This window comes from Puma concolor, chromosome B3 (assembly GCF_028749965.1).
Source record: "Puma concolor isolate L17-30 chromosome B3, mPumCon1.1.hap2, whole genome shotgun sequence".
In the NCBI taxonomy this organism is placed as follows: domain Eukaryota; kingdom Metazoa; phylum Chordata; class Mammalia; order Carnivora; family Felidae; genus Puma; species Puma concolor.
The window spans coordinates 48891027-48917815 of NC_141672.1; the positions used below are offsets into that span (position 1 = coordinate 48891027).

Consider the following 26789-nt stretch of genomic DNA (forward strand, 5'->3'; position numbering starts at 1 on the left):
TATTGGGTATAGATACCGGAAACAGAACAGTGTTTATGTGTTTGCACAGCCACTGAGGCTTGCTATGGAAAACATTGCTCTTGGAGCCGCATAAAAATGTCCAGTAATATAACTGCCCAGACTGAGATTTTTCCAAGTTAATCATTTCACCAGAGGAGATGTTGTGATTTAGTCTTTTAGGCAGATACACGTTAAAAGTTAAATCAAGTGTAGTGTAATTTGGGGAAAAGGGAAAACCAAACACATTGGTAGCATTTTAGAGGTCTCGGGGTTTCTGTATGGCTTCATTAACTGAAACCATACTGGTTGGTTTTCCATGAGGTCGCCAGAACTGAGCACATTCCTCAGTGCCATCAGAGGCTTCCTCTGCCAGTGCAATAATACGCCCTTGTGCTATGTGTCAGTCCGCATCAACACCATATCTGGGTCGGCACCATTTCATAACTTACTAATTTCAGGGCTTGTAAAAACTATCTTTGCTTTTATTCCTTTCCCTAATACTGGGCTAGAATCCAGGCGGAATACACTGTTTACTTAGCCTTCCTTAACTGTGTCTCCCTTCCATTATGTTATTCCTGGGCACTGCAGTACCTCACACTTTTACATGCCATCCGCTCTACTCAGCTATCAGAGAGCAGGCCCTACAACCAGATCTGGTTACTTAGTGCTGACATGTTTTGAGGGCTTATTAGTTGCCAAACATCGTGTAAAACACTTTGCAGAAGTTGTCTTAGTTAAAACTCACAGGAATCCTGGGAGGTAAGTTCTACTATCTTCTCAATTTGATAAATGAGCTTAGGGAAGTGAAAGTACGACCTCAAAGTAATTAAGTGGCAAGGCCAAACTTCAAGCACAAGTCTGGAGTCCCCAACTCCTTCTTTTATGCTGAATCCCGCTCTGCTTTCCCAGTCTTCTGACCAACCTTGGGCATCTTTAGGTCTCCATCCAGGCTGCCTTTTAGTTCAGACGTGAGAAAATTTAGCTGCTTGCTTTCTCTCCTCTGGTTTCACCTTCCTCTTCGTCTCTGGAGGCCACAGATTCTCTACTCCTCAGACGTTGTTAAGAGTTCACGGTGGGCAAAGCACTTGAAATGCAAAGATGTTTGAGACAGCGGCCCTGCACACTAGCAACCTATACTCTGGTAGACAGACAAATGGGTAGAATTTCAGAGCACTGGAATGAGTGTTGACTCTACTCCTGGTACAGGAGGCGGTGGGGGCCAAAAAGTCTGTAGGAAAAAGCAGTTGCGCTCCCCACCACGGTGATAAAAACCCTTTGGAACTAACACACATGCTTACACATGTGCACACACACATGCGCACACACGTGCACACAAAGACTTGCACGTGCATACACACACACACGCAGCACTCCCATTTACCTCCCTCCGTGCCTGCCCTCATTTGTGTCTTTGATGCTTCTTCTGAGTTCCTTGCTGAGAACAGAAGATAGGGGACTAACAGATTTTTCTGAAGTATAGCTCATACTTAATATAAAATATAAAGTACAGGGGCGCCTGGGTGGCGCAGTCGGTTGGGCGTCCGACTTCAGCCAGGTCACGATCTCGCGGTCCGTGAGTTCGAGCCCCGCGTCGGGCTCTGGGCTGATGGCTCAGAGCCTGGAGCCTGTTTCCGATTCTGTGTCTCCCTCTCTCTCTGCCCCTCCCCCGTTCACGCTCTGTCTCTCTCTGTCCCAAAAATAAATAAACGTTGAAAAAAAAAAAAATAAAGTACAAACACACGGAATAATGTGAAATAAAAGCACAAATTGCCCGTTATCACTGCTTCAAGCAATAACCAGTATTAGCAGTCATTCTAACTTAAGAATTATGCAAAAACTTTCTAAAACCAAAATGGTTCTTTTGCTATACATGTAGCATTTTCCCATTTATCAATGTCTTATAGGTATCATTCACTAAGATAATCTGTTCGTCTTATCGTTTTAAGGCTATCGAACATTGCATCATTTTTATACCACACTATGAAGATAAAAACTTACTGATGAATTTGTTTTTTATCTTTCCTTTTAGAAATATCATTGCAGTACACAGCATAACACACATTGCTCAGATTCTTATTTCTGGTAAAGATAACCTCTTAAGAGTGGAATTGCTGAGAAAGGGTAGATACAGTTTTAACGCTTTGATGTACATCAACAAACTGCCATTCAGAAATGTGCAATTTCTATGCTCACCAATAGTATAGAACTGTGATCAACAGCTTCTTGTTAATATTTGTGAATCTGGTAGGTATCAATTGCTATCCTCACTCTAATTTCTTTGATTGGATCCTCACTCTCATTTCTTTGATTACACCTTTTCATAGGTGTAATAGCCATTTATCCATCTTTGTGACTTCTCTGCCCATGCCCTTTGCTATTTTCTACTGGGGTGTGCACGGAGAGCTCTTATAAATAAGAAAAATTACAGCAAGAGTATTAATTCTCTCATATGCTGTGAATATTTTTGCCCAGTTCATCTTTTTTTTTTTTTTAATTTTTTTTTTCAACGTTTATTTATTTTTGCGACAGAGAGAGACAGAGCATGAACGGGGGAGGGGCAGAGAGAGAGGGAGACACAGAATTGGAAACAGGCTCCAAGCTCTGAGCCATCAGCCCAGAGCCTGACGCGGGGCTCGAACTCCCGGACCGCGAGATCGTGACCTGGCTGAAGTCGGACGCTTAACCGACTGCGCCACCCAGGCGCCCCTAGCCCAGTTCATCTTCAAAGTTACTCCACATCGAGAAGCTGTAGGTTTAGTGTCCTCAAAGATAGTACTCTTTTCCTTTGTTATTCTTAGAAAGGCTTTCCCTACCTCCCCATTGTGGAAATGGTCCTCAGTTTAACCTTCTATTTTACTTTTCCGAATTTAAATTTTCAAAAATACACAGAAAAGTGGAGAAAATAGCTGAATGAATACCCAGAAGCTCATCGGTTAGATTGAGAAGCTGTTGACATTTTGCCATATTATTCATCATTTTTAAAACACTTAAGTATTTTAAGGTAAATCACAAACATCATGCTAATGCTAAATACTAAATACTTCAGTATGCATCTCTAAATAATAAAATTATCTTCCTAGTCAGTGGAATCTTTGTCTTCCTCAAACTTGTCTTATAATTGTGAACTTAAAGGTAATGAATTATCTAATCCATAGTGTATTTGGCATAACTCCTCTTCTGCAAATTTAAATGCGAATGCACACGTTTGTGTTTTTTGAAATTATACTCTTCTGTCTCCTGAAAGACAGTAATTACTAAGTACTAATCGTGTGCAGGGCCTCATGCTAGGCATTTTATGTGGTGTTCTTACTTAATCCTCCTAACAGCCCAGGGAGGAAGGCACTGTCATCCCACTTTGTGGCCTTGTTTTCCTTTGTAGAAAATAAATTAAATTTTCTCTATCTCTGAGCTTTCCAAATGACCTCGGATTTTAGGATAAACTCAAACTGGTTACTTTCCCATCACGCACAACAACAAAAACCAGGATACTGATTTATATTTCATTAGAGAGTTGTTTTATTTAGCGGTTTTCTGCCATAATTTGTATTTTCCTAGTCTTTGAAACTTTTATGGTTTTTCTAACTTCAAGAAGAAATTTCATAGCTGCAACACCTCTGATGCGATAATATAAACTAACTATCCTCAGATCCTCAGGATTCTCTCTTCTTACTTAAGCGTTCCTTATTTGCTTGCCGGAAAAACACCAACATGGAATCTTAGAACGTACCAAGCATATATAGCATACTGCACAAGAGATCACAGTTTTGTTTTCTCTGCTCCTCTTTCCCTAAAGTAACTATAAGAGCAGCAGCAGAAACAATAACCACAACACACACACACACACACACACACACACACACACACACACACACACACAAGATAGAGAGTGGGAGAGGGGAAGGTGGACAGGAGGAGAGGAAAAAAAGGGCAAGGGATGGGCAGACAAGGAGGGAAGGAGACATTCTTAGAATTGTACTGAAGTTATTATTGCTATGGAAATCCATGTGAACATGATGAGTTCCTACCCAAATGAGCAATGATTCTTATAATGATTCGATAAATTTGTTATTCTCTAAATTAAGTCTTATGCCTCACTGACCCCCATAATTTTTTTGATTAGAGGGGGGACTTTGAGCTTGGTATTTTGCACATACACCAGAGGAGTACAGAAACTGGTGCATTCAAGCTAGCCAGACCCTTGTTTGTTCAAGTTTTTGTTGTTGTTGTTTGTTTTTGTTTTTATTTTTTTTTAGAAGTCTTTTATGTAGTTCTCTTTAGAATGTATCATTGACTAAAATAATGGATCCTTGGGGCATTGAGAAAACTGAGTGGGGTCCATGTTCTTTTCTAATAAAGAAAACACATGAGCTCTCTGGTTCCAGATGTTTTTGAACACCTCTCACCTATAACCCATGGAATTTTGATTAAACTATTTTCTTTTTTTTTTCTTTTTTAAGGTTATTTATTTATTTTGAGAGAGAGAGAGAGTGCACGTGCACATGCGGGGGTGGGGGGACAGGAAGAGAGGGAGAGAGAAAGAATCCTAAGCAGGCTCTGCCCAGTCAGTGCTAAGCCTGATATGGGACTTGATCCCACTAACCGTGAGATCATGACCTGAGCTGAAATCAAGAGTTGCACGCTTAACGGACAGAGTCACTCAGGTGCCCCAAAACTACTTTCTGATATTCCCCTTAACTTTGTTCTGCGTTTGCTCAACATTTTTTACACTTGGGCTGTATATTTCTTTGAGTGTTTTTACATTGACTCACAATTTTATGTGAGTTAGTTTATTGATTAATCCATGTGATTAAACAGTGAAATGTCTGTAACATTCTGAAGACCAGTGATCATTCAGATGCCGATTGACTCTAGTATATTGGTTTTCTGACATAAGGTAGATATTTAGAGCATGGGCTTTGGTGTTAGTGGTGAATTCGTGTCCAAGCTTTGCCAGTTATTAGTTGTATGACCTTAAGAAGATTGGTTAGCCTCTCTAAACTATTTTCACCTCTGTAAAATTGGGCATAATGACTGCCCCTACCTTGTAGATTGTACTGAAGAACATTAAGCACTTGGTATATCACTAAATCTCAAAAGTACGTAGTTGTCACTGTTTTAAGTGTTTAACAAAGTTGTATAAGCATACATTTTTCTGAGTGTGTTAAAAGTAGAGGACATATAAAATATTCCTGCATTCTCTATTTGTTTTCAAATAGCCAGATTTTAGATAAAACATGTGAATTTTAGAGATTTTTTTTTCTTTTTTAAAACGTTTATTTATTTTTGAGGGAGAGTGGAGGAGGGGCAGGGAGAGAAGGAGAGAGAGAATCTCAAGCAGGTTCTGTACTGTCAGCGCAGAGCCTGATGCAGGGCTCAAACTCACAAACCGAGAGATCATGCCCTGAGCTGACAGCAAGAGTCAGAGGCCAAATTGACTGAGCCACCCGGGTGCCCCTTAAAGCAGATTTCTAATTTGATGGTCCAGCATTCTGAAAGCTAATGTTGAGTAAGAGGTAGTTTACATCAAAATTCCAGTATAATCCTTTTAGTTAGCACATAAGCCTGGTTTTATTTGGTTTTATACACTGATGAAAACTCTGAATCTGATTTTAACAGTGTTTCAGTTTTAAAATAAATTGCTCACCTTTGTTGGATGGTGGGTGAATGGACACTTTGGTCATGCACTGTTTCCTTTTTATTTAGACAAAGCAACCTGGGGGCTCCTGGAGTGTGGGCTTTTCATATCGGCAGCACCCCCCGACTGGACAATATCAGGCCAGCAACAGTTGGAGGGGACCTTTCCAAAGGCCACTCTGCAGCTCCCCCCGAGCGTTCCTTCGGCCTCCCTGAGGTCCTGGAAAGTGACTACACTGAGGACAATTTGGATTATTATGATGAGAATGAGAATGAGAATGAGGGGGGAGTCGAATACGCTCCGAGTGAACCAGAGGAAGCACTGAATGGCCACAGCAGTGTTGATGTTTCCTTCCAATCGAAAACTGAGTCAAGACCCATGGGGGGTGGAATGTCTCCACCGAATTCTGATCTGGCCTCCCCTTTGCCGCATCTGACCTCTAGTAACTGGCCATTCTACCCTGAAACGGAATCTGCCACCTTGAACCCTCAACCCAAAGAGGGGAGACATCCGTGGGGGGTGGACACCCCAGATTTAAACGTTCGCGTTGAGTCTTCTGAACAGCCAGGGACCAGAGGCCCAGCTCCATCAGAAACAGAAGGAGAGTCACTGGATCCTTCCCAGGGGACCCTGCCTCCGTATCCTGAAAACAAAAGCATCAACCCCTACACATATGGAGGGGCACCACCATCAGAAGTGGATGTTCCTCCAGCCCTCCCTGAAGGAAAGGTCGTTCTTCTAAACTATCCCTTGCCAGCTCACAGTATACCACTGGGCCGAGGGAGGCAAGTGTTAGGGGTGGAAGACGTCATCACTTCCAACACTGAGGGTAAGTGCGTGAGAAAACCGGGCACTGAGATTTCATTTTTAAAATGCTGGTTTTGCGCAGAGTTATGATTTTTCCCTCCAGGGAGTTGGTGAAACGTTCAGCAAAATGAAGATTGGAACTGACTTTTAAACCTACGTTTCAGGAGACGGAGTATCTTTCTTCTGCCAAGTAAATCTTGGCAGGCAAAGTCTGTTGGAATCTCTTGACCATTAATAATGTTTTTTGTTTTTTTTTTTAAATGGGCCTCACGAAGTAAGTGGGGAAGAACTAGGTTGTTCGTGCCGGCTGTGCTGTCATAGTGTAATGAAGTGTTTCGGTTTGAAAGTTCAGCAAAGGTGAGGCGCCTGGGTGGCTCAGTCAGTCGGTTGAGCATCTGACTTCAGCTCAGGTCATGATCTCGCAGTTTGTGAGTTCGGGCCCCATGTCAGGCTCGTCGCTGACAGCTCGGAGCCTGGAGCCTGCTTCGGATTCTGTGTCTCCCTCGCTCTCTGCCCCTCCCCCGCTTACCATCTGTCTGTGTGTGTCTCTCTCTCACTTTCTGTCTCTCAAAAATAAACAAATATTAAAAAAAAAAGTTCAGCAAAGGTAAGGTGTTCTGAGGCTGCATATACATTATAGTGGCGGAGGGGTGAAGGCTTTAGTTTCAAGTGGCTGGTTGTGCTGGCTCAGATGCACATTCCAGATTCTTGCTCTGTTATCGGATAATGCATGTGCTCCCCTTAGTTAGAGATGCATTGGTGGTGTGTGGGAGGGGAGACCCCTGGGGAAAGAAAGTTGCTAACCACCTGTGCCCTGTCATTTCTGGTTCATGGCTGTGCGGCTGCGGTATTCACCTCCCTGCAGTCTTGTCCTCATTTTATGACTCACTGACCAGTGTGAGGGGGCCAGGAAAGAAATGCCAAGAGGAGACTGTGGTTAATTAATACAGACATGGAGCCATGTTGCCTTCTCTTCCAAATAGAGTCTTGTCACATCAGCTCTTTCTTCCCAGTCAGGGACGTAAACACATGAGTGGGAAACCGAGCACAAATTCATTCCAGTTCCAGGGACTGCTCATCTGACCTCTAATAGGAGGCGAGAGGCCCGAGGTGAAAGCACTCTTCAGGACCTCTGCCCTGCCCCCTGCCCCACCTTTGCTGTTTCCCATTCCTTTTGTAGTAAAAATGTGTTGACCTAGCAGAGGGCCTTCTGGGTTCTTCTGCTGTGGTAGCGATCTCGGAGGACATGCTCAAAGAAGTGCTTATTTTAGGAGGAAAGAAGCTATTTTGTGACAAAAGTGGCATTGTGTAATGATTAGAGGGAGAACACTGGTGTCAGACTTAGGTTTGAATCCTAGCTGCCTTGCTTGCTTGCGCGCTCACTTGCTGGGTGACCTGAGGCAGCTCATGAAACCCTCAAGCCTCTGATTTCTCCTCAGTTTGCTGAGGGGACTATGTGAGATAACAAAGTTCTCAGTGTCTGCACTACCTGATCCTTAATAAATGGTGGCTGCTTTTACTAATGATGGAAGATTTAAGGCAGTAGGAATGAGGTGGGGGGGGGGGGTTGGCTAGAGGTTAGGCAAGGGGCTTGTTAAGTCACTATGCCTTAATTTGTGCCTAAGGGCCACTTTTCTGTCAAATGGAAGATGTGAATTTTATTGGAAGCCTTTTCAGTGAAAACTCCATACATCTAAAGAATATTTAAAGCCACGTATCAAAGATTTTTAGGAAAGGGAATTTGGAGGTAAAGATGCAGTCCTAAAATGGTCTTTTCACTTGTGATTTCCTGCCCTGGGAAGAGGATGGAATATTAAGAAGCCGATCTGTGGAAGTGATTGATTGAAGGGTTAAGAAGAAAGGGGCTGCCTAGCCTGCTTTGAGCTGTGAGAGGTTGAGCTTGCTGGAGCGAGGGGAGGAGGCTTAAGGAATATAGAGAACAGAGGCAGCAGCCATAACCCTTCTGGGGCACGAACTATGGTATTTAGCAGCTGCTGGAGGGCGTCTACTCCTGATGTCTTAGAAATGGCAAAATGCAAATGAAAAAGCTGATTAGTACACTGAGACATTTAGGAAAAAAAAAATATCTAACTAGAAATTTTTGAACCGTGAGGAGAAAAAAAATCGGCAACCTCAGAGAGCACAGATAAAACTTGAGAGCAGAGAGGGAAAATCAGTTCTGATTTTCAGGCTTTAGGAAGACTGTGTGGATTATAGAAACGTGCACTTAGTAGATACTTTTTTTTTTTTTTTCAAATGGAAACATTGGCACCCCAGAGGTCCATCAAGCAGAAATGGACTTCCTCTGGGATAGCTGGTGGAGGGGGGTAAGCAGTGACTCACATGGAAAGTTGCCTGCAAGTGTCCAGCCGTGAGCCACCTGCTTGGCCGTTTCTACTGATGGAGTGGGGGAGCATGGATTTGGGTGTTGGGTGACCTGAGCTTGAGTCCCAGCTCTACTGTGTGGTTTGGGCTAAGACATATACTCTGGCCCTCGTTTTCCTCAGCTATTAAATGGAGAAAATGTAAACCTTGTGAAGTGGCTGTGAGGATTGGAATTGAGTATGGCAAGCACCATGCCCAGTGCATTTTTAATTTCCCCTTTAAAACTTACAGGTCATCTTGCCGAACCAAAATATTAAGATTTAAAGAACCCCCAAATATCTCTTCCTCTCTTTTCAAACTTTTTTTCCCCTTAGAGACTCTTTTTATAGACTTTTCTTCTTGTTGAGAAATCTAGATTCTTTCCAGAACCTGTGTACCTCACTCAACGAATGTCCCCATCACGCTCTGTTTTTTTTTTTTTTTTTTTTTCATTTGTTTATTTTGAGAGAGGGAGAGGGAGGGGCCCAAAAAGGAGCGAGAGGATCCCAAGCAGGCTCTACATTATCAGTGCAGAGCCTGACACGGGGCTCCAACTCACGAGCCGTGAGATCGTGACCTGAGGTGCCATCAAGTCGGATGCTTAACCGACAGAGTCACCCAGGCGCCCCCCCCAGTCACACTCCAGTTCTGGCCTCAAATGCATTGTTTGCTTTGTTCTGTTTTCAGAGACCACAGAGCCAGCACTATAATGGAAATGCAAGCATCTTCTATCTAAGGTGCCTTGTTTGTGCAGGGAGCTCCAGGAGCTGGTCGACAGAGCAGAGAGTTACCCGAGTGCCTGCCTCACGCCCTGCTCTGACCGAGGCACTAGTGGACTTTTTGGCTGGCATTTGTCACATACCCCCTGGGACTCTAGGTGGAAACTTGCTTTAGTTTGTGCTGTCACGATCAGTCTTCAAAACTGCCCTGTGAAGTGGAGATACTGTCATTCTTCCCATGTTACAGAGGAAGAAGTTGAAGCCTGGAAATACTGAGTGATTTGTCTGAATAAGAGAGAAGGGAGCCACGGAAGGATTGGCACATGCCGTTAAGGTGACACAGTGGAGGGCAGACCCACACGTCCCTGCAGTCTGGGAAGTCTTTGCGAAGGAAGAGGGCCTTGAGCCAGACCGTGGCATCAGAGTCTGAGCTTAGAGAGGGAAACTGGGGAAGTGGTCTGGACAGAGGACTGACACGTGAAAATGGAGAGCAAGAGAGTGGATGGGGTGGGGGAGAGAGGTAAGGACTACGGCTGACCAGGACCAGGACCAGGACTGACTGTGAGGTGGGTAGTGGGCACGACCACTTACAGAGCTCTTAGGTGTTCCTGTACCTGCTGGGGTGGTGCTGTGAGCACCTTCATCTAGCCTCAGTCTGCATGATGAAACCTCAGCCATCCGTACTCCACCATGGGATCCTGGTGTCCCCACTTACATGGCAGTCGAGCCGGGAAAGCCCAGGGTGCCACAGGGATTTCCCTGTGGCTTCTAGTCCAACTCTCCTTTTGGCTTTGGGAAAGGCTGCAGGAATGTGTTACTCACGCAGCTTCCACCCTGGGATGAATCAGAGCAGGCTCTGCCTCCCCCTCCAGCATCTCTCCCAGGGACACGTCCAGGTTGCTGAGGGTCTGCGAGCACGAAGGCTTCCCATACCTGTGGAGACCCCTGCTGGTGTCATGACAGTGGATGTAAACCACTGCCCATACTGACCCCCATGCCTCGACTCCTAATAACTATGTGCCCAATGGCATCACATACACACACACACACACACACACACACACACACACACACACACACACGCACACACACACCCCAGAAGAAAACAAACTGAAAACTGGAGGGAAAAGTATACCACTGTTTTGTTTTGTTTTGTTTTAATGTTTATTTTTGAGAGAGAGGCAGAGCGCAAGCGGGAGAGGGGCAGAGAGAGAGGGAGACACAGAACCTGAAGCAGACTCCAGGCCTAACTCATGAGCTGCAAGATCATGACCTGAGCCCAGCCGGGCGCCCAACTGACTGAGCCACCTAGGTGCCCCTATACCACTGTTTTTCATTACAGAGTTGGATGTGGTTTTTCTTACTAGTCAATCATTCTACAAGGCAGGGAAACTTAGGAAGATCTTTCCTGCAGTGAAAATGTGGGTCCTTTTCTTGAGCAGTAAAAGCTGTTGAAAGTAAAAAAAAAAAAACAAAAAGTCACTCAAGGTGCCAGGGGCAGCCTCCTGCTGGAAGTCCTCCTTCCCCTCTGTGTCCTACCTGCCTGGAGCCAGCCGCCTTCCACCTTTCATGTGGCTGGGCCAGAGCCCTTAGGGAAGGAGGGCAGGCCCAAGGCTGAAGACCAGTGCTTATGTGCTGCCGGCAGAATGAAGACTGAAGGACAGATCAAATCTAGAGCAGAGAAGTTTCCCTTTTTTTTTTTTTTTTTTTAAATTTAGGCTTCACGCCCAGCAGAGAGCCTAGTGCGGGGCCTAGCACAAGGCTTGAACTCATGACCCTGAGATCAAGACCTGAGCTGAAATCAAGAGTCAGATGCTTAACCAACAGAGCCACCCAGGCACCCTTATTTTCAATTTTCTTTTTTTTTTTTTTTAGAGAAGTTTTCCATTTTTGTGAAGAACTCCCGATGAAGATGAATCTCAGGAACTTTGGCAGGTGCCTTTCCTTCTCTTATGTATCCCCACCCCACTTTTCTTTCCATGAAGGATCTGAGAAGAGTGAAAAAGCCTTAAAGGGGAAAAAGAAATGAGATTTGAAAGTCCTCATGTTAACAAAGCCTTTGTAAACTGAGCACATTCAAACCTGGCTGGCCTCTGCCCTCCTGCTGTGCCGGGCACAAGCCAGCTGACTTGTCTCTAACGTTTTTGACTCTCTGTGACAGGTGCGCCCAGGCAGAGAGTGGGTCCCAGGAGGGTCTGGAAGACAGCCTGTGGGTAAATACAGGAGACAAGCAGCCATGGAAGATGATTTCTCCAAGTGTGGTCTCTAGTCCCCTAGCGTCTGATTCATCTGGGGCCCTTGCTTAAAATGCCGATTTCCACACCCTTCCTCCACCTTCTGAGCCAGAATCTGCATTTTTAAACTAGGTCCCCTGGTGATTCCAAAGTAATGGAAAGAACATAGGATTGAGAGCCAGAAGATCATATCACCTCCATGGGCCTCAGTTTCTCATCTGTAAAATGGAAACAATATCTCTTCCCCAGAATAGGAAGAAGTGGATGAAAATACATTCAAAACTCTGATGTAAAGAGGCATATATAAATGATCACTGAAGAAGAAAATTGTCACTTGTTTTGGGATACACTCATGGCACATCTCATCCAGCTGTGATTCAGACGTTGATTCTATACTTTCCAGCAGCTCAGCATCTTTGGATGTATCTGCAATTCTCATAGAAATTTGAGAAGACACATGGGCTAGAAGTCTGGCTTTTCTTGCCTTGGATAGATAGCTGCATGTCAGAGCCTATTTCTAGGTCCAGTTCTGCCTCTTCATCAGGGAGGGGATTTAGCCTCTGGGCTGGTGGATCTGGGCCCAAGCTGGCAGTAAGCACTGAGTCCTGCTGCTTACCTGGCCAGGAATCAATAGGAGGGCATTGCCTGAAATCCCACCACCCCCAGGAGCTGCTGTCAGCTGAAATTCATTAACTATGCTAATGAGCATCCTCGAGCTCAGAAATGGAAAGTTTACAAATGGCCTGAAGGTCATCTTCAGTGGGCACAAGAACCACCTGGGGAGTGGTTCAGGTGATTCTGATGCAGTGGTTCCCCACAATCCATGGAGAAAGACAGCTCTCCTTCTGAGTGGTTGAATGGTGCCCTCTGAGGGTCCTGTCGGAGGGGGAAAGAGCTTCCTCGATGCCTCCCAGCTGTTGCTGGAACGGATCCCTAGCAAACCTGCCCTTCCACAGTCTCCCTGTCTCAGGCGATGGCAGCTCACCAAGGTGTGAACGTCACCGTGGGCTTCTGTCTTTCCTCTCACCTTCTCCCCATTTCTTCTCCCTTTCTGCGCTCCATCCAACCCATCAGCAAACCCCGTTGGCCCCATCTTCAAAACACTCCGTGTTTGTGCCCTTCTCTCCACCAGATCTTCCAGCTGCCAGGGCACACACTCATTGGCTCGTTCCTGAAGTATGGCAGGTCAGATCTTGTCACTCTCCTGCTCAAGATGCCCTTCTCACTCAGACTAAAGCTCAGCTCCTTCCTATGGGGGCCCTTTGACAACTGGCCAGTACCTCCCCGGCCTTCTCTCACTGCCCCTGTTCCTCCCACGTGCCCCTTGTGTCCTGCCTGCAGTGCCCCTGCCTCCGGGCCTCTGTCCAGAGGTCACCTTCTCCCAAGGTCCTCCTTGATCCTGATGTTTAAAAGAGCGAAGTCCGCACCCCCACTCCCAGCCCTCTTGACCTTCCCGGACTTAAGATTCTGCACAGCTCGTAACAACCATCTCTGTACTAAGTATTTGAGCTGTTTGTTCAGTGCTGCCTAGAAGAATGTAAGCTTCAGGACGGCGTGTTTGTCTGCTGTATCCTTAATTCCTAGATCAGAGCCAGGCCCATAGTGAGTGCTCACATTATTTGTTGAATTAATAAATGAAAAAAAAGTGCAACAGGCATTTCTTTACCTTTCGCCTGACAAGCTGATACTGTATCCAGTGTGTGCATCTGTGTGCACGCCTGTGTGACGGCAGGCATACCAAGGGATCCTAAGGGGAGCCTGTGTTTGCTCCTTTTGGGAGCGAACTCCACCTCTTTCCCTGTGCAGCTGTCACGGGGCTGGAAGGCTGAGCTTCTATTTGTGGCCCAATAACCTCCATCCTGTGAATGCAGTAGTCTCCAAAAAAACTGCATACAAATATCCCTGAACCAGTTTACCAATAACCCGTCCTAATTATAGTTTGTCTCATAATGGCCTTTCATGGGACCCTACCCATTATTATTATTATTTTTTTTTAGAAAATTGCAGTCTGGGGGGTGCCTGAGAGGCTCAGTGAGTTAAGCATTCGACTCTTAATATCTGCTGGGGTCTCGCTTGGGTCATGATCTCAGAGCTGGTGCCCCCTCCCGCTCCCCCACTCGCACTCACAAATCAGCTTAAAAAGAAAAATGCAGTCAGTGTGCCAGTCTGGTTAAACTTTTCCACAGTTGCCTTTGTAAGTTGCTGGCTGCATTGCTGAGCACCTCTCCTTTTACCCATAGGAGAGCCATGCCTGCGCCTTGCTTTTTAGTTTAATGAACCTCAGCTCTCCAAATCTGCAGTCCTCCTGCATCCCATCTCTCCCTGTGTGATGACCCACTCTTGTAAGAGGGATTGGGTGCCAGAACAGGTCTTCACCAGAGAAAGAGAGGGAATACAAGACAGACCCGCTTTTTCTTTAATCCGGGAGAACACTGTTTAGGGTTTGGTTTTATTTTTACCCGATTTAACCTGAATATGACTACTCTTTAGACCTGTGTCACATTGCTTTTCTACCTTGGTCCTCTGAAGTACGTTCAGGAAAAAATGTGATTTCTGGCAATGGAGGTGTGAGAAGGGGTGTCACCCTGATTTTAGAGAGCATTTCTGTGGTTTGCACAGAGCCACCTGAGCCACAGTCAAGGTTGAGTTCTAGAGGTTGGGGTCTTCCTGCCGTTCCCCCCCACCCCGTGTCCCTCCCACCTTGTTCCAGAGGAGAGTCCTGATGGCAGCCGTGCCCTGAGCACTTGCCAGTGTGCCAATCCCTCCAGGAACTGCTTCTTTACACTTAGCTGTCACCTTTGGAGCCAGAGAAACCCAGGCTGACAAGTTACTTTTTGTTTTACTCAAACTGGGTCCTAACCTCTTAAATCAATGGATGGTGATGACATCGTTTTCTTCACAGCAGCCTCTATAATACCCAATCTAGATTTTGGGGCGGGGTGGGGAGAGGGGAGTTTGGAGGGGGTTGTGAGTTCTATGTCCCTGTCCTAGTCAAAAAAAAAAAAACCCTGTTCAGGATTATGCCTAAATGTCTATGTTTATCAAACTGGAATTTCTCATCTGTGTCATCAAGGCCCTAAATACCAAGTCTTGAGTCACTGACTTCATTCTCACCATGTTCCCAGATATTTCACTTGAGTCCAGTCACCTGCCCTGCCAACCCTCAGCCTGCTGCTTTCTCAAGAGTCTGTAAGCAGCGGTCAAGTACGGCCCAGAAGTTAATGCTCCTGCCGCTGCCGCCACCTCTTACCTGTGCTCTTTTCCACAACACACCGTAATCCCCGTCCGGATCATCCCAGCTCTCCTTCCATCAGGCCCGATTTATAACGTGTGCCTCAAATCTTACTTGCTGAAGCCTAGGCTGATCAACCCCAAGCAGCTGATCAGATCCTTAACCCAGCTGTCATGGCCTATGTACTTGGCTTCCACTGCAGTCCAGCTGGAGCCAGACATCCAGGGTTCAAGTCCTATGGCCTGTGTGACTTCAGGAAATTCACTTTAATCTTTAGCTTGTTTATCTGCAGAACAGGGATCAAAACAGTCCCTGCTTTTGTGCAAATTGAAGGTGTTAATAAAGTACATAGAGTGGTATCTGCCATAGAGGAATGGCTATTTAAATGGTAACTGGGGGCGCCTGGGTGGCTCAGTCGGTTAAGCGACCGACTTCGGCTCAGGTCATGATCTCACGGTCCGTGAGTTCGAGCCCCGCGTCGGGCTCTGTGCTGACAGCTTAGAGCCTGGAGCCTGTTTCGGATTCTGTGTCTCCCTCTCTCTGACCCTCCCCCGTTCATGCTCTGTCTCTCTCTGTCTCAAAAATAAATAAACGTTGAAAAAAATTTTAAATGGTAACTTTGCTCTCTTTTTACCTGTGGATACAAGTCTCTGCCTGGCTATGTTTACTTACCTGGGGTACATCTCCCCTCCTTCGGTTCCTTTGTTTGCTCTTCTTCCCTGGAGTAGTGTGCACATGTTAATCTTTCCATTTTTTCCTTACCCTTCAGTTTCCTCCTTCTCAGACCTAGGTTCGGAGCACAGCTGCCACCTAGGTTTGCCTAGGAGTAGGGAATCCGTCTTCCTCCGGAGCTGGCACCCCACAGCGGCAGAGTCCAGCGCTGGAGTTCCGTGCGTCCCTGCTTGTCAGCGCTCCCCGAGTCTCCACCCAACTCCTAACCCTCCCGCCCCATGTGAAGGCCAGGTGTGCGCAGCCACTTTGCCTCCTGGTGGCCACGCTCGGGCTTAACGTCATCCCTGGTGTCTGGAGAGAGCCCTCTCTTCTCTATTAGTTCCCCCCCACCAACCACACCCCACTCTCTTGGCCATTTCCTATATGGAAATGGAATCTGCTCCAATTCCTTTGTTTCTCTCACTTTTTTTTTTTTAACATTTATTTATTTTGAGGGGGCGTGGGGGGGAGGGACCGAGAGGGAGAGAGAGAGAATCCCAAACAGGCTCTGCACTGCCAACGCAGAGCTTGACGTGGGGCTCGAACTCAAACCATGAGATGATGACCTGAGGCGAAACCAAGAGTGGGATGCTTAACCGACTGAGCCACCCAGGTACCCCTGATGGCCCTCTTTTTTTAATGGGCAGAATAAGTGGAAGATGGAAGGAGCCACTACTGGTCCACTGTGGTTTCCTAGAAGAGCTGTAATCGTGGCCCCCTCTCTCCTACTGCATAGCAATCTCGCTTGTGCCATAGCCGCCACCAGAAACCCCACAAAGGCACAGGGCATTTAACAGCTGAATCCTTTCCTTCCCCCTCCTCCCTTCCTCTCCATACATTCTCCTTCGGGGTGGGTGTGTTCTTTAAGGCCCTTCTCTATCAGAAGAAAACCTACCTCTCTGGGCAGATGAGACAAGCTGCAGGGTATTCTCTTTAGGTACAGGATCCCCTAGAAGCAAAGAGTGCTTGGACCTAAGACCACATTTGTTATTTCTCTTTTCAGTCTTCCTCTCTCTCCAGGTCGTTACTCTCAGGTTGAGTCACATAAAATTGCTGCTATTTGACCATTTTAGACCCACAAAATGGCAGTTTTGTACAGTTCGGCCTCACGCGTACTTACTGGTTGGCTTTTGTGTTCTGCGCTCACCCCACAGTGCTGCGGCCTCCCCGGAGTTCACCAGCTTTGCGGTGAGCCCAGATGGGAGCAGTCCGTGGTACTTCTTGCCAGAAGACAAAGCAAGTTAATTCCCCTGGGTTGAATGTTGTTCCTGTCTCTTAAACATCAAAAACCCATTTGTTTATTACAAGCTAAACTGATTTTATGGAGCAGATGTGGTGTCCACGATGAAGCTTGGCAGGAACGATGCTGGAATCACTTAGTCCTTGTAATGCGAATTTGTTTTGACTTTCCAGTCTTCACGTATAATGCTGCCGACAAGGAAACCTGCGAACGCAACCACGGACAGTGCTCCCCACACGCCTTCTGCACTGACTACACAACTGGCTTTTGCTGCCACTGCCAGTCCAGGTTTTACGGAAATGGGAAGCACTGTCTGCCAGAAGGTAAGAGATGCTGGCTTGACGGGGCTGGGGGCTGCTCTGTGCAGATTTTTGCCACTTGCTTGTTTCCAGCCGCCGCTGTGACTCTGCTTATGGACCTCGAATCTCCGACTGCCTGAATCAAAGCACCGGCAACTGGCAGGTGCTTGATCGAGAGAAATGAGCGCATTTGGGCTGGTTTCCCAATTTGAGGATTAGCCAGAAATCTTTCCTCCTTTTTGCCAGCTCATTAGAGTCAGAGTGGATGGGAGAGTGGATGGGAGAAAATAAATCGAAGACGGGTCTGTTTTGTACTTAGATGGATAATGGGTTGGTTAGGAATCATGAAAATGGCTAAAAGACTGAGTTTTGGGAATTGTGAGCGGAATTACTTTCTGGGTACCCATCCCCAACCTGGACCGTGGTCACAGTTGACCGGATCTGCTGTCTTTCAGGGGTACCGCATCGAGTCAACGGGAAAGTGAGTGGCCACCTCCGCGTGGGCCACACGCCCGTCCGCTTCACTGACGTGGACCTACATGCTTACATCGTGGGCAATGACGGCAGAGCCTACACGGCCATCAGCCACATCCCACAGCCCGCGGCCCAAGCCCTTCTCCCGCTCACGCCAATCGGAGGCCTATTTGGCTGGCTCTTTGCCTTAGAAAAACCAGGCTGGGAGAATGGTTTCCGTCTCACAGGTGAGCAGCAGTGCCCTTTGAGGGGGCTGATGGCTCCTGGCCACCATGCTTTGGTTTTTATTCTGTGAAAGAGGATCTGTTTGCTCAGTTTTCTACAGGTGTGTAGCTGGGCCTGGTTTGGTCTCACGGGACTGTTTTCTTCCACATGTTCTCCAAGTCATCCTGAGAAATGGGATGATTCCATTTGGACCATTTATGTCCTTTCACCAGAATTGCTTGAAGCTTGTTTGTTAGCTTGTGTTTACTTGAGTTGTTACACACAGATCTGACAAACAGAGATGCACAAATGGTGATTACAGGGCATCTGGAGAGGAGTTTGCTCGTGAGTAAACTTCCTCCTCTCCCACCCCCGCGACTCTGACCCATAATGGTACCGACCGGTGATTGCCTCTCACACTCTAACCTGCACACAGATCACCTGTAGCTCTTGTGAAAAGGCAGATTCTGGCTCTGTGGGCCTGGGCTGGGGTCTGTGATTCTGTTTTCCTAGCAAGCTTCCAGGAGACGCAAATGCTGGTCTAAGGACCACCTTAGGTGGTGTAGAGGATCTTTTTTTTTTTTGGCTCTTTCCTCCCAACCTGAAAAGGCCGGTTTCCTACTGGATTTATCACAGATCAAGTGCTGAGAGAAAAGTTCTTCCCGCACCTCCAGAGCTATCTTGTTTTCCATCAAGGTTTGGAGTTACAAGTAGGTGGAGTATATTCCGTCACATTTGAATTTCAGGTGAACCATGAATTATGTGAATAACTTAGTAAAAGTATGCCCTAAATATTGTAGAAGACATATTATACTAAAAACATATTATCTGAAATTCAAATTTAACTGGGTGTCCTAAGATTTTTTTGCTTGTTTTTCTACTAAGTCTGGCAACCTCAGAAAGAGAAAGGTCAGGATGTTCCTAGTAGCTTCTTACGGAAAACAAGCTGTTACAAAGAGAAGCAGCGTGAAATGAGGCAGGATGAAACCACACTGTTTAGTAGAAACTTGGGGGAACTGATGAAATCGGCAGCTGATGGTACTTAGTCTTGGATATCAGATGGTCTCCGTAGGCGCCGTCTCCAACAGCAGTAGGAATGAGGAAATGCACAGCGGTGATCGTTACTGGCGGACGCAACACCCCTTCTTAGCTCCGTGCTGAAGTCTTTCTTCCTCTCCAGGTGCCACCTTTACCCATGACATGGAAGTTATTTTCTATCCGGGGGAAGAGAGGGTTCGCATCACTCAAACTGCTGAGGGACTTGACCCAGAGAACTATCTGAGCATTAAGACCAACATTCAAGGCCAGGTGCCTTACATCCCAGCAAATTTCACAGCCCACATAGCGCCCTACAAGGAGCTTTACCACTACACGGACTCAGGTATGTGTAACCCGTTTTGACATCTATAGAATGGGGAGAGTGCATATCTCCCAAGATAGTTGTGAGGATGATGAGTTTTTATGTGGGATGTCCTTAGAATGGTGTGTGGTACATAAAAGGAGCTCAATATCATTTTAGTGCTCTTACTAAATGTGTAGTGTAAGTGTTGGCTGCTACACAAATGAATACTAACATTCCTATCCCAGTACTTTCAAATAATGATGGAATCAATGGTAACCTTGTTTCTGGGGGTGGGTTAGGGTTGTATAATTATATACCGTTTTTAACCACCTGTGCTCTCTGGGCCACGGAAAAATATTGACTATTGGAATTTTTACTTGTCCTGTAACATTGTTTCAGCCCGTTTTAAAATGAGGTGTTACACAGTGTTGTACAACTAATGCTAGGTTTGGAGTCAGAGGATAGGAATTCACATCATGGACTTGTAGTTTAAACTAGCTGAGGGCTACTGCTAGGAATTTACCCAAGGGATACAGGAGTGCTGATGCACAGGGGCACTTGTACCCCAATGTTTATAGCAGCACTCTCAACAATAGCCAAATTATGGAAAGAGCCTAAATGTCCATCAACTGATGAATGGATAAAGAAATTGTGGTTTATACACACAATGGAATACTACGTGGCAATGAGAAGGAATGAAATCTGGCCCTTTGTAGCAACATGGATGGAGCTGGAGAGTGTGATGCTAAGTGAAATAAGCCATACAGAGACAGATACCATATGTTTTCACACTTATGTGGATCCTGAGAAACTTAACAGAAACCCATGGGGGAGGGGAAGAAAAAAAAAAAAAAAAAAGAGGTTAGAGTAGGAGAGAGCCAAAGCATAAGAGACTCTTAAAAACTGAGAACAAACTGAGGGTTAATGGGGGGTGGGGGGGGAGGGGAGGGTGGGTGATGGGTACTGAGGAGGGCACCTTTTGGGATGAGCACTGGGTGTTGTACGGAAACCAATTTGACAATAAACTTCATATATTGAAAAAAAAATAAACTAGCTGAGGGCTAAGGTCACTTGCCACCTGAGGGCCTATTTTCTCATCTTGAGAATGAGCAGAAGAACGCCTTTTCTCTCTACCTTCCGTGGTTCTGTGTAAATTGTGCTGAGTTCTGTAAAACCACCTGAATGCAAGACGCTGGCGTAGTCACAGCAGTCGTCCTGTGGCACAGCAGTTTGCTTCGAGCCGTGCCTTTCCTGCTTCTGTGTTGTGAGTGTTGGAAGCTGGGCAGAGGGTGAACAGAGGAGAATGGGCAGAAGAAACCCAGATCGTGCACAGAACAGCTGATGGCCAGAACACTGGGGTGGGCTTCCAACTCCACATTCAGATTGAAAGAACGTCCCTTCCCTTTGTCCAGAGCCCTTCGGACTTAAGTTGGAAGCTGTCACCTCTGTGCAATCTTGAACACGAAAACTTGGGGTAGAGAGTCGGGCTGCCTCGTGTCCCAGTTCCAGCTCTATCACATACACAAGGCTGGTATGTGATAGGCTACCTCTTCACCTCTGCAAGGCCCCCTGCCCGTGACCGCAGAGGCCACCCTGCTGGGGTGAGGTACTAACAAGGCAGGGCTTGTAGAGCACCTGGCGTGGCTGGCACATCGTGGCAGAATTTATTCTTTGCTAGTAATGATGGCAGTGATCGTCCCTCCTCCTCCTCTGCACGTTGGCTTTGGGTCTACTCACATTCCTGGAATTGTCGGGCAGGTTTTCCATATTAACTCAGGAACTTCCCAAGGGAACACCCTCCAGGAATTAGATGAACAACTGTGCAGAAAAATCTACCCCACATGAAAATCTCTGGTATCTTCAAAATTGACCAGTTTGGCTGAATAATGTCTGTTGCAGCTGTGACCTCCACAAGTTCCAGAGACTACTCACTCATCCTCGGTGGCATCAACCAAACACTGTCATACCGCATCTACCAGAACATCACTTACCAGGCGTGCAGGCACGCCCCCAGACACCGGGCCATCCCCAAAACCCAGCAGCTGAATGTGGACCGGGTCTTTGCCTTGTACACTGCTGGGGAAGGAGTACTTAGATTTGCTGTGACCAATCAGCTTGGCCCAGTTGAAGGTATGTTTCCTTCTGTTGTTTTGGCAAAAAATCGCATCCAGCTTTTTAAAATTCCTTTTTGAGTAGCCTCAGAATGATTCACGGAGGTTACTAAGGGTTACCGAGTACCAGGCTCTGTGTTAGGTGCTGGGCGTAAGGATGCGTAAAGCAGGGGCTTGTCTTTGAGGTGGAGACAGAGGTAGAAATGGAACTTGTAGAACAGTGTTCCTACCAAACTAAGGAATAGAGCACAATATGTGAGGCTGATTGGTGTGCCAAGCACACACCCCATGTGTATGCCAGTCTCTGCTGGGGAGACATCTGTGAACAAGGTGAGGCCGAGTTAGGAGGGGGACTGATGCTGACAGGTATTTATAATACTGATAAGAGCATGGCACTATGAGCCTAGTCTGGAAGTGTAGGGAAGAGGTACCCAAAAAGGGACATTTTAGCTAGAACTCAAAGGGTGAGCTGGATTTCACCAAATCAAATCAAATCAAATCAAATCAAGGTAAGACAAAGAGCCAGTGCCTGGAAGAACAAAAAGAGAGAAAAACACAAGTTGTTTTTCTTTACCCTCCTTTACCCCATGAGGAAAGCCTGGATGCTTTCACTCTGAAGATGTCTGTTCCTATCACTTCTGCTCAGCACTGCATCAGAAGTTTTAGCCGGGGCAATTAGGCAAGAAAATAAAAGGCATGCAGACTGGAAAGGAAGAAGTAAAATGATCTCTGTTCTCCTATGATGTGATCTTAATATGTAGAGAGTCTAATTCGTTAAACTGTTAGAACTAATGTGTTCAGCAAAGTCAAAGGATATAATTTTTGTATATCAGTCTTCTATTTCTGTGTAGTAACAATGAGCAAACTGAAAAGGAAACTTTAAAAACAATTCTGTTCCCAAAATATTTAGGAATAAAAAAATTTTTTTTAAGTGTAACGCTTCTACATTGAAACCTATAAAGCAGTTTTGAAAAAAAAAAAAATTAAGACCTAAATAAATAGAAAATTAGACCTAATGGCATCTTTATGACTCAGAAGACTTATTAGCATAGCAGTGCTTCCTAGCATAGATTCAACACGATCCTATCAGCTATCAGCTGGTCTTTCTGCAAAAACTGAGAAGCCGATTCTACAATTGATGGAAACTTAAGGATCCCAGAATAGCCAAAACAAAATCGAAAAAGAACGGTTGGAGGATTTCCACTTTAATCAGGACCATGTAGTCCTGGCACAAGGATGGGTATAAAGATCAGTGGAATAGGGGCGCCTGGGTGGCGCAGTCGGTTAAGCGTCCGACTTCAGCCAGGTCACGATCTCGCGGTCCGTGAGTTCGAGCCCCGCGTCAGGCTCTGGGCTGATGGCTCAGAGCCTGGAGCCTGTTTCCCATTCTGTGTCTCCCTCTCTTTCTGCCCCTCCCCCGTTCATGCTCTGTCTCTCTCTGTCCCAAAAATAAATAAACGTTGAAAAAAAAAAAAGATCAGTGGAATAGAAGTGAGAGTCCAGAAATAAACACTCACATCTACAATCAATTGATTTTGACAAGGTTGCCAAAACAATTCACTGAGGAGAGAGAGTAGTTTTTTTAACAAGCGGTTCTGGGAAAGTTGGGATATTTGCATGCTAAAAATGATTATGGACCCCTGTCTTCCATCATACACAAAAATTAACCAAAAATGGGTCATAGACCTTCATGTAATTTAGCTACACTTTAGAAAAAATAAAGGGGCAAATTTTTGTGACTCTGAATTTGGCAATAGCTGCCGCTTTTTTTTAATGTTTATTTTTGAGAGCAGGGAGGGGCAGAGAGAGAGGGGGACAGAGGATCCAAAGCAGGCTCCACACTGACAGCAGAGCCTGATGTGGGGTTCGAACTCACAAAGTGTGAGATCATGACCTGAGCTGAAGTTGGACACCCAACCAACTGAGCCACCCAGGCACCCCAGCAATAGCTTCTCTTTATATATGATACTGAAAATGTAGGCAATCAAGAAAAAATTGGGTGTCATCAAAATTAAAAACTTGTGCTTCAGAGGTTATTACCAACAAAGTGAACATACAACCCACAGAAAGGTATAAAATGTTTGAAAATCATATATTTAATAAGAGGCTTATATCTAGAATATATGAAGAACTCTCACAAACACAGTAAAAAGAAACAATATAAAAAATTTGGATAGAACATTTCTCAGAAGATACACAAACTACCCAGTAAGCACATGAAAAGATGCTCAGTATCATTAGTCATCAGGAAAATGCAATTACAGTCAAAGCCATAATGATACTACTTTACATGCATGTGGATCGCTGTATTAAAAAAACATAACAAGTGTTGGTGAAGTTGTGGAAAAACTGAAACCCTCATACACTGCTAGTGGGAGTGTAAAATGGTACTTACTATGGAAAACAATCCAGTAGTTTTTCAAAGTTAAAGTTACCACTTGAGCAATTGTCTTTTTTTTGTAATTTGTTTTTAAGTTTATTCATTTTTGAGAAACAGAGTGCAAGTGGGGAGTGGGGCAGAGAGAGAAGGAGACACAGAATCTGAAGCAGGCTCTAGTCTCTGAACTGTCAGCACAGAGCCAGACGTGGGGCTTGAACCCACAAACCACGAGATCACAACCTGAGCCGAAGTCGGACGCTCTACTGACTGAGCCACCCAGGTGCCCCACCACTTGAGCAATTATACTCGTAGCTCTATAACCAAGAGAAAAGAAAACTTATGTCCCCATAAAAACTTGTACATGAATATTCATAGAAGCATTATTCAGAATAGCCAAAAGGTAGAAAAAACCCAGATGTCCATCGATTGAGGAGTGGATTTTTAAAATGTCCTAATGCATACAATGGAATATGATCAAGACATAAAAAGGAATGAAGTACTGACACATGTTACAATATGAATGAATTTTGAAAACAAGCTGACTTGTGAAGGTAACTAGTCACAAAGGGCAACCTACTGTTTGATTCTATTTATATGAAATATCCCAAAGAGGCAAATCTGCGAAGAGAGTAGATCAGTGGTTGCCTAGGGCTGGGGCATAAGAGGATAGGGAGTGGATGGCCAGAGTACAAGTGTCTTTTGCGGGTGGGTATTAAAATGTGTTAAACTTGATTGTGGTGATAGTTGCATAACTGTAAATATACTAAAAAAATCTGTGTTCTTTAGATGCATGAATTATATGGTATGTGAGTTATGTCTTCACTGAAAAAAAAATAGCAGTGGGGTAAAAATAAAAAAACAAACAAAAAAAACCCAAAAAACTAAAAAAAAAAAAAAAGGCGTGTTTCTCAAACTTGAGTTGGAATTAACCACACCTGTGAAGCTTGGTAAACATGCAGATAAGAATGTTCTAGGCTTACTAAGGCACTAAAGGGCATGAGGAACCTTAAGTACATATTGCTAAGTGAAAGAAAGCCTGAAAAGGCTACATCTGTGTGATTCCAACTACGGTTGACCTTTGAACAACACAAGTTTGAACTGGGTGGTTTACTTATATGTGGCTTTTTTTAATACAGTACTGTAAATGTATTTTCTCTTATGATTTTCTTTTTTTTAACTTTTATTTAAATTCTAATTAACATACAGTGCAATATTGGTTTCAGGAGTAGAATTCAGTGATTCATCACTTACATACAACCCCCCAGTGCTCATAACAGGTGCCCTCCTTAATCTCTGTCATCCCTTTAGCTCATCTCCCACCCACCCCCCTCCATTGACCCTCAATTTGTTCTGTATCATTAAGAGTTACCTATGGTTTGTTTCCCTCTTTTTTTCTCCCCTTCCCATATGCTCATCTGTTGTTTTTTTTTTTGTTGTTGTTGTTGTTAAATTCCACATGTGAGTGAAATCGTATGGTATTTATCTTTTTCTGACTGACTTATTTCACTTAGCATAATATACTTTAGCTCCACAGTGGAGTGCATGTACCCCTTCAGATCTCTATTTTTGTATCCCTTGGGTAAATTCCTAGTAGTGGAATTGCAGTGTCCTAGGGTAGTTCTATTTTAGCTTTTTGAGGACTGTCCATACTATTTGGTAGAGTGGCTGCACCAGTGTGCATTCACACCGGCAATGCAAGAGGGTTCCCCTTTCTCTGCATCCTTGCCAACACCTGTTGTTTCTTGTGTTAATTTGAGTCATTCTGACAGGTGTGTCTCATTTTTTTTTGACTTTCATTTCCCAGGTGATGGGTGATGTTGAGCATCTTTTCATGTGTCTGTTAGCCATCCGATTGTCTTCTTTGGAAAAGTGTCTATCCATGTCTTCTGCCCATTTCTTAGCTGGATTATTAGTTTTTTTGGGTATTGAGTTGGGTAAGTTCTTTATAGATTTTGGATACTAACCCTTTGTCAAGTATGTCATTAGCAAATATTTTCTCCCCATTCCGTAGGCTGCATTTTAGTTTTGTTGATTGTTTCCTTCACTGTGAAGAAGCATTTTATCTTGATGAAGTTCCATAGTTCATATTTGCTTTTGTTTCCCTGCCTCCAGAAACGTGTCTAGTAAGAAGTTGCTCTGGCTGAGGTCAAAGAGGTTGCTGCCTGTGTTCTCTAGGATTTTGATGGTTTCCTGTCTCACATTTAGGCCTTTAATCCATGTTGAATTTATTTTTGTGTATGGTGTAAGAAAGTGGTCTAATTTCATTCTTCATGTTGCCATCCAGTTTTCCCAACACCATTTGTTGAAGAGACTGTCTTTTTTCCATTGGATATTCTTTCTTGCTTTGTTGAAGATTAGCTGACTATATAGTTCCATGTCCATTTCTGGGCTTTCTGTTCTGTTCCATTGACCTATGTGTCTGTTTTTGTGCCAGTATCATACTGTCTTGATGACTACAACTTTGTAAAGCAGCTTGAAATCCGGGTTTGTGATGCCTCCAGCTTTTTTTTTCTTTTTTAGGATTGCTTTGGCTATCTGGGGTCTTTTGTGGTTCCATGCAAATTTTAGGATTGTTTGTTCTAACTCTGTAAAAAATGCTATTAGTATTTTTATAAGGATTGCATTAAATATGTGGGTTGCTTTGGGTAGTATAGACATTTTAACAATGTTTGTGCTTCCAGTCCATGAGCATGGAATGTTTTTCCATTGCTTTGTGTACTCTTCAGTTTCTTTCATAAGTGTTCTATAGTTTTTGGAGTACAGATCTTTTTTTTTTATTTATTTTTTATTTTTTTTATTTAAAAAAAAATTTTTTTTTTCAACGTTTATTTATTTTTGGGACAGAGAGAGACAGAGCATGAACGGGCGAGAGGCAGAGAGAGAGGGAGACACAGAATCGGAAACAGGCTCCAGGCTCCGAGCCATTAGCCCAGAGCCCGACGCGGGGCTCGAACTCCCGGACCGCGAGATCGTGACCTGGCTGAAGTCGGACGCTTAACCGACTGCGCCACCCAGGCGCCCCTGGAGTACAGATCTT

General features: G+C 44.9%; 1 protein-coding gene across 1 annotated transcript in view; it reads left to right on the forward strand.

The window, feature by feature from the left end:
* NID2 (nidogen 2) overlaps positions 1–26789 on the forward strand; it is a 68806-nt gene that overhangs the window by 13220 nt on the left and 28797 nt on the right. The window contains exons 4-8 of the mRNA XM_086709756.1: positions 5704–6464; positions 17116–17265; positions 17697–17942; positions 19100–19300; positions 21161–21391. Of these exons, the coding sequence (XP_086565882.1) occupies positions 5704–6464; positions 17116–17265; positions 17697–17942; positions 19100–19300; positions 21161–21391 (1589 nt within the window). The remainder of the gene's footprint in view (positions 1–5703; positions 6465–17115; positions 17266–17696; positions 17943–19099; positions 19301–21160; positions 21392–26789) is intronic.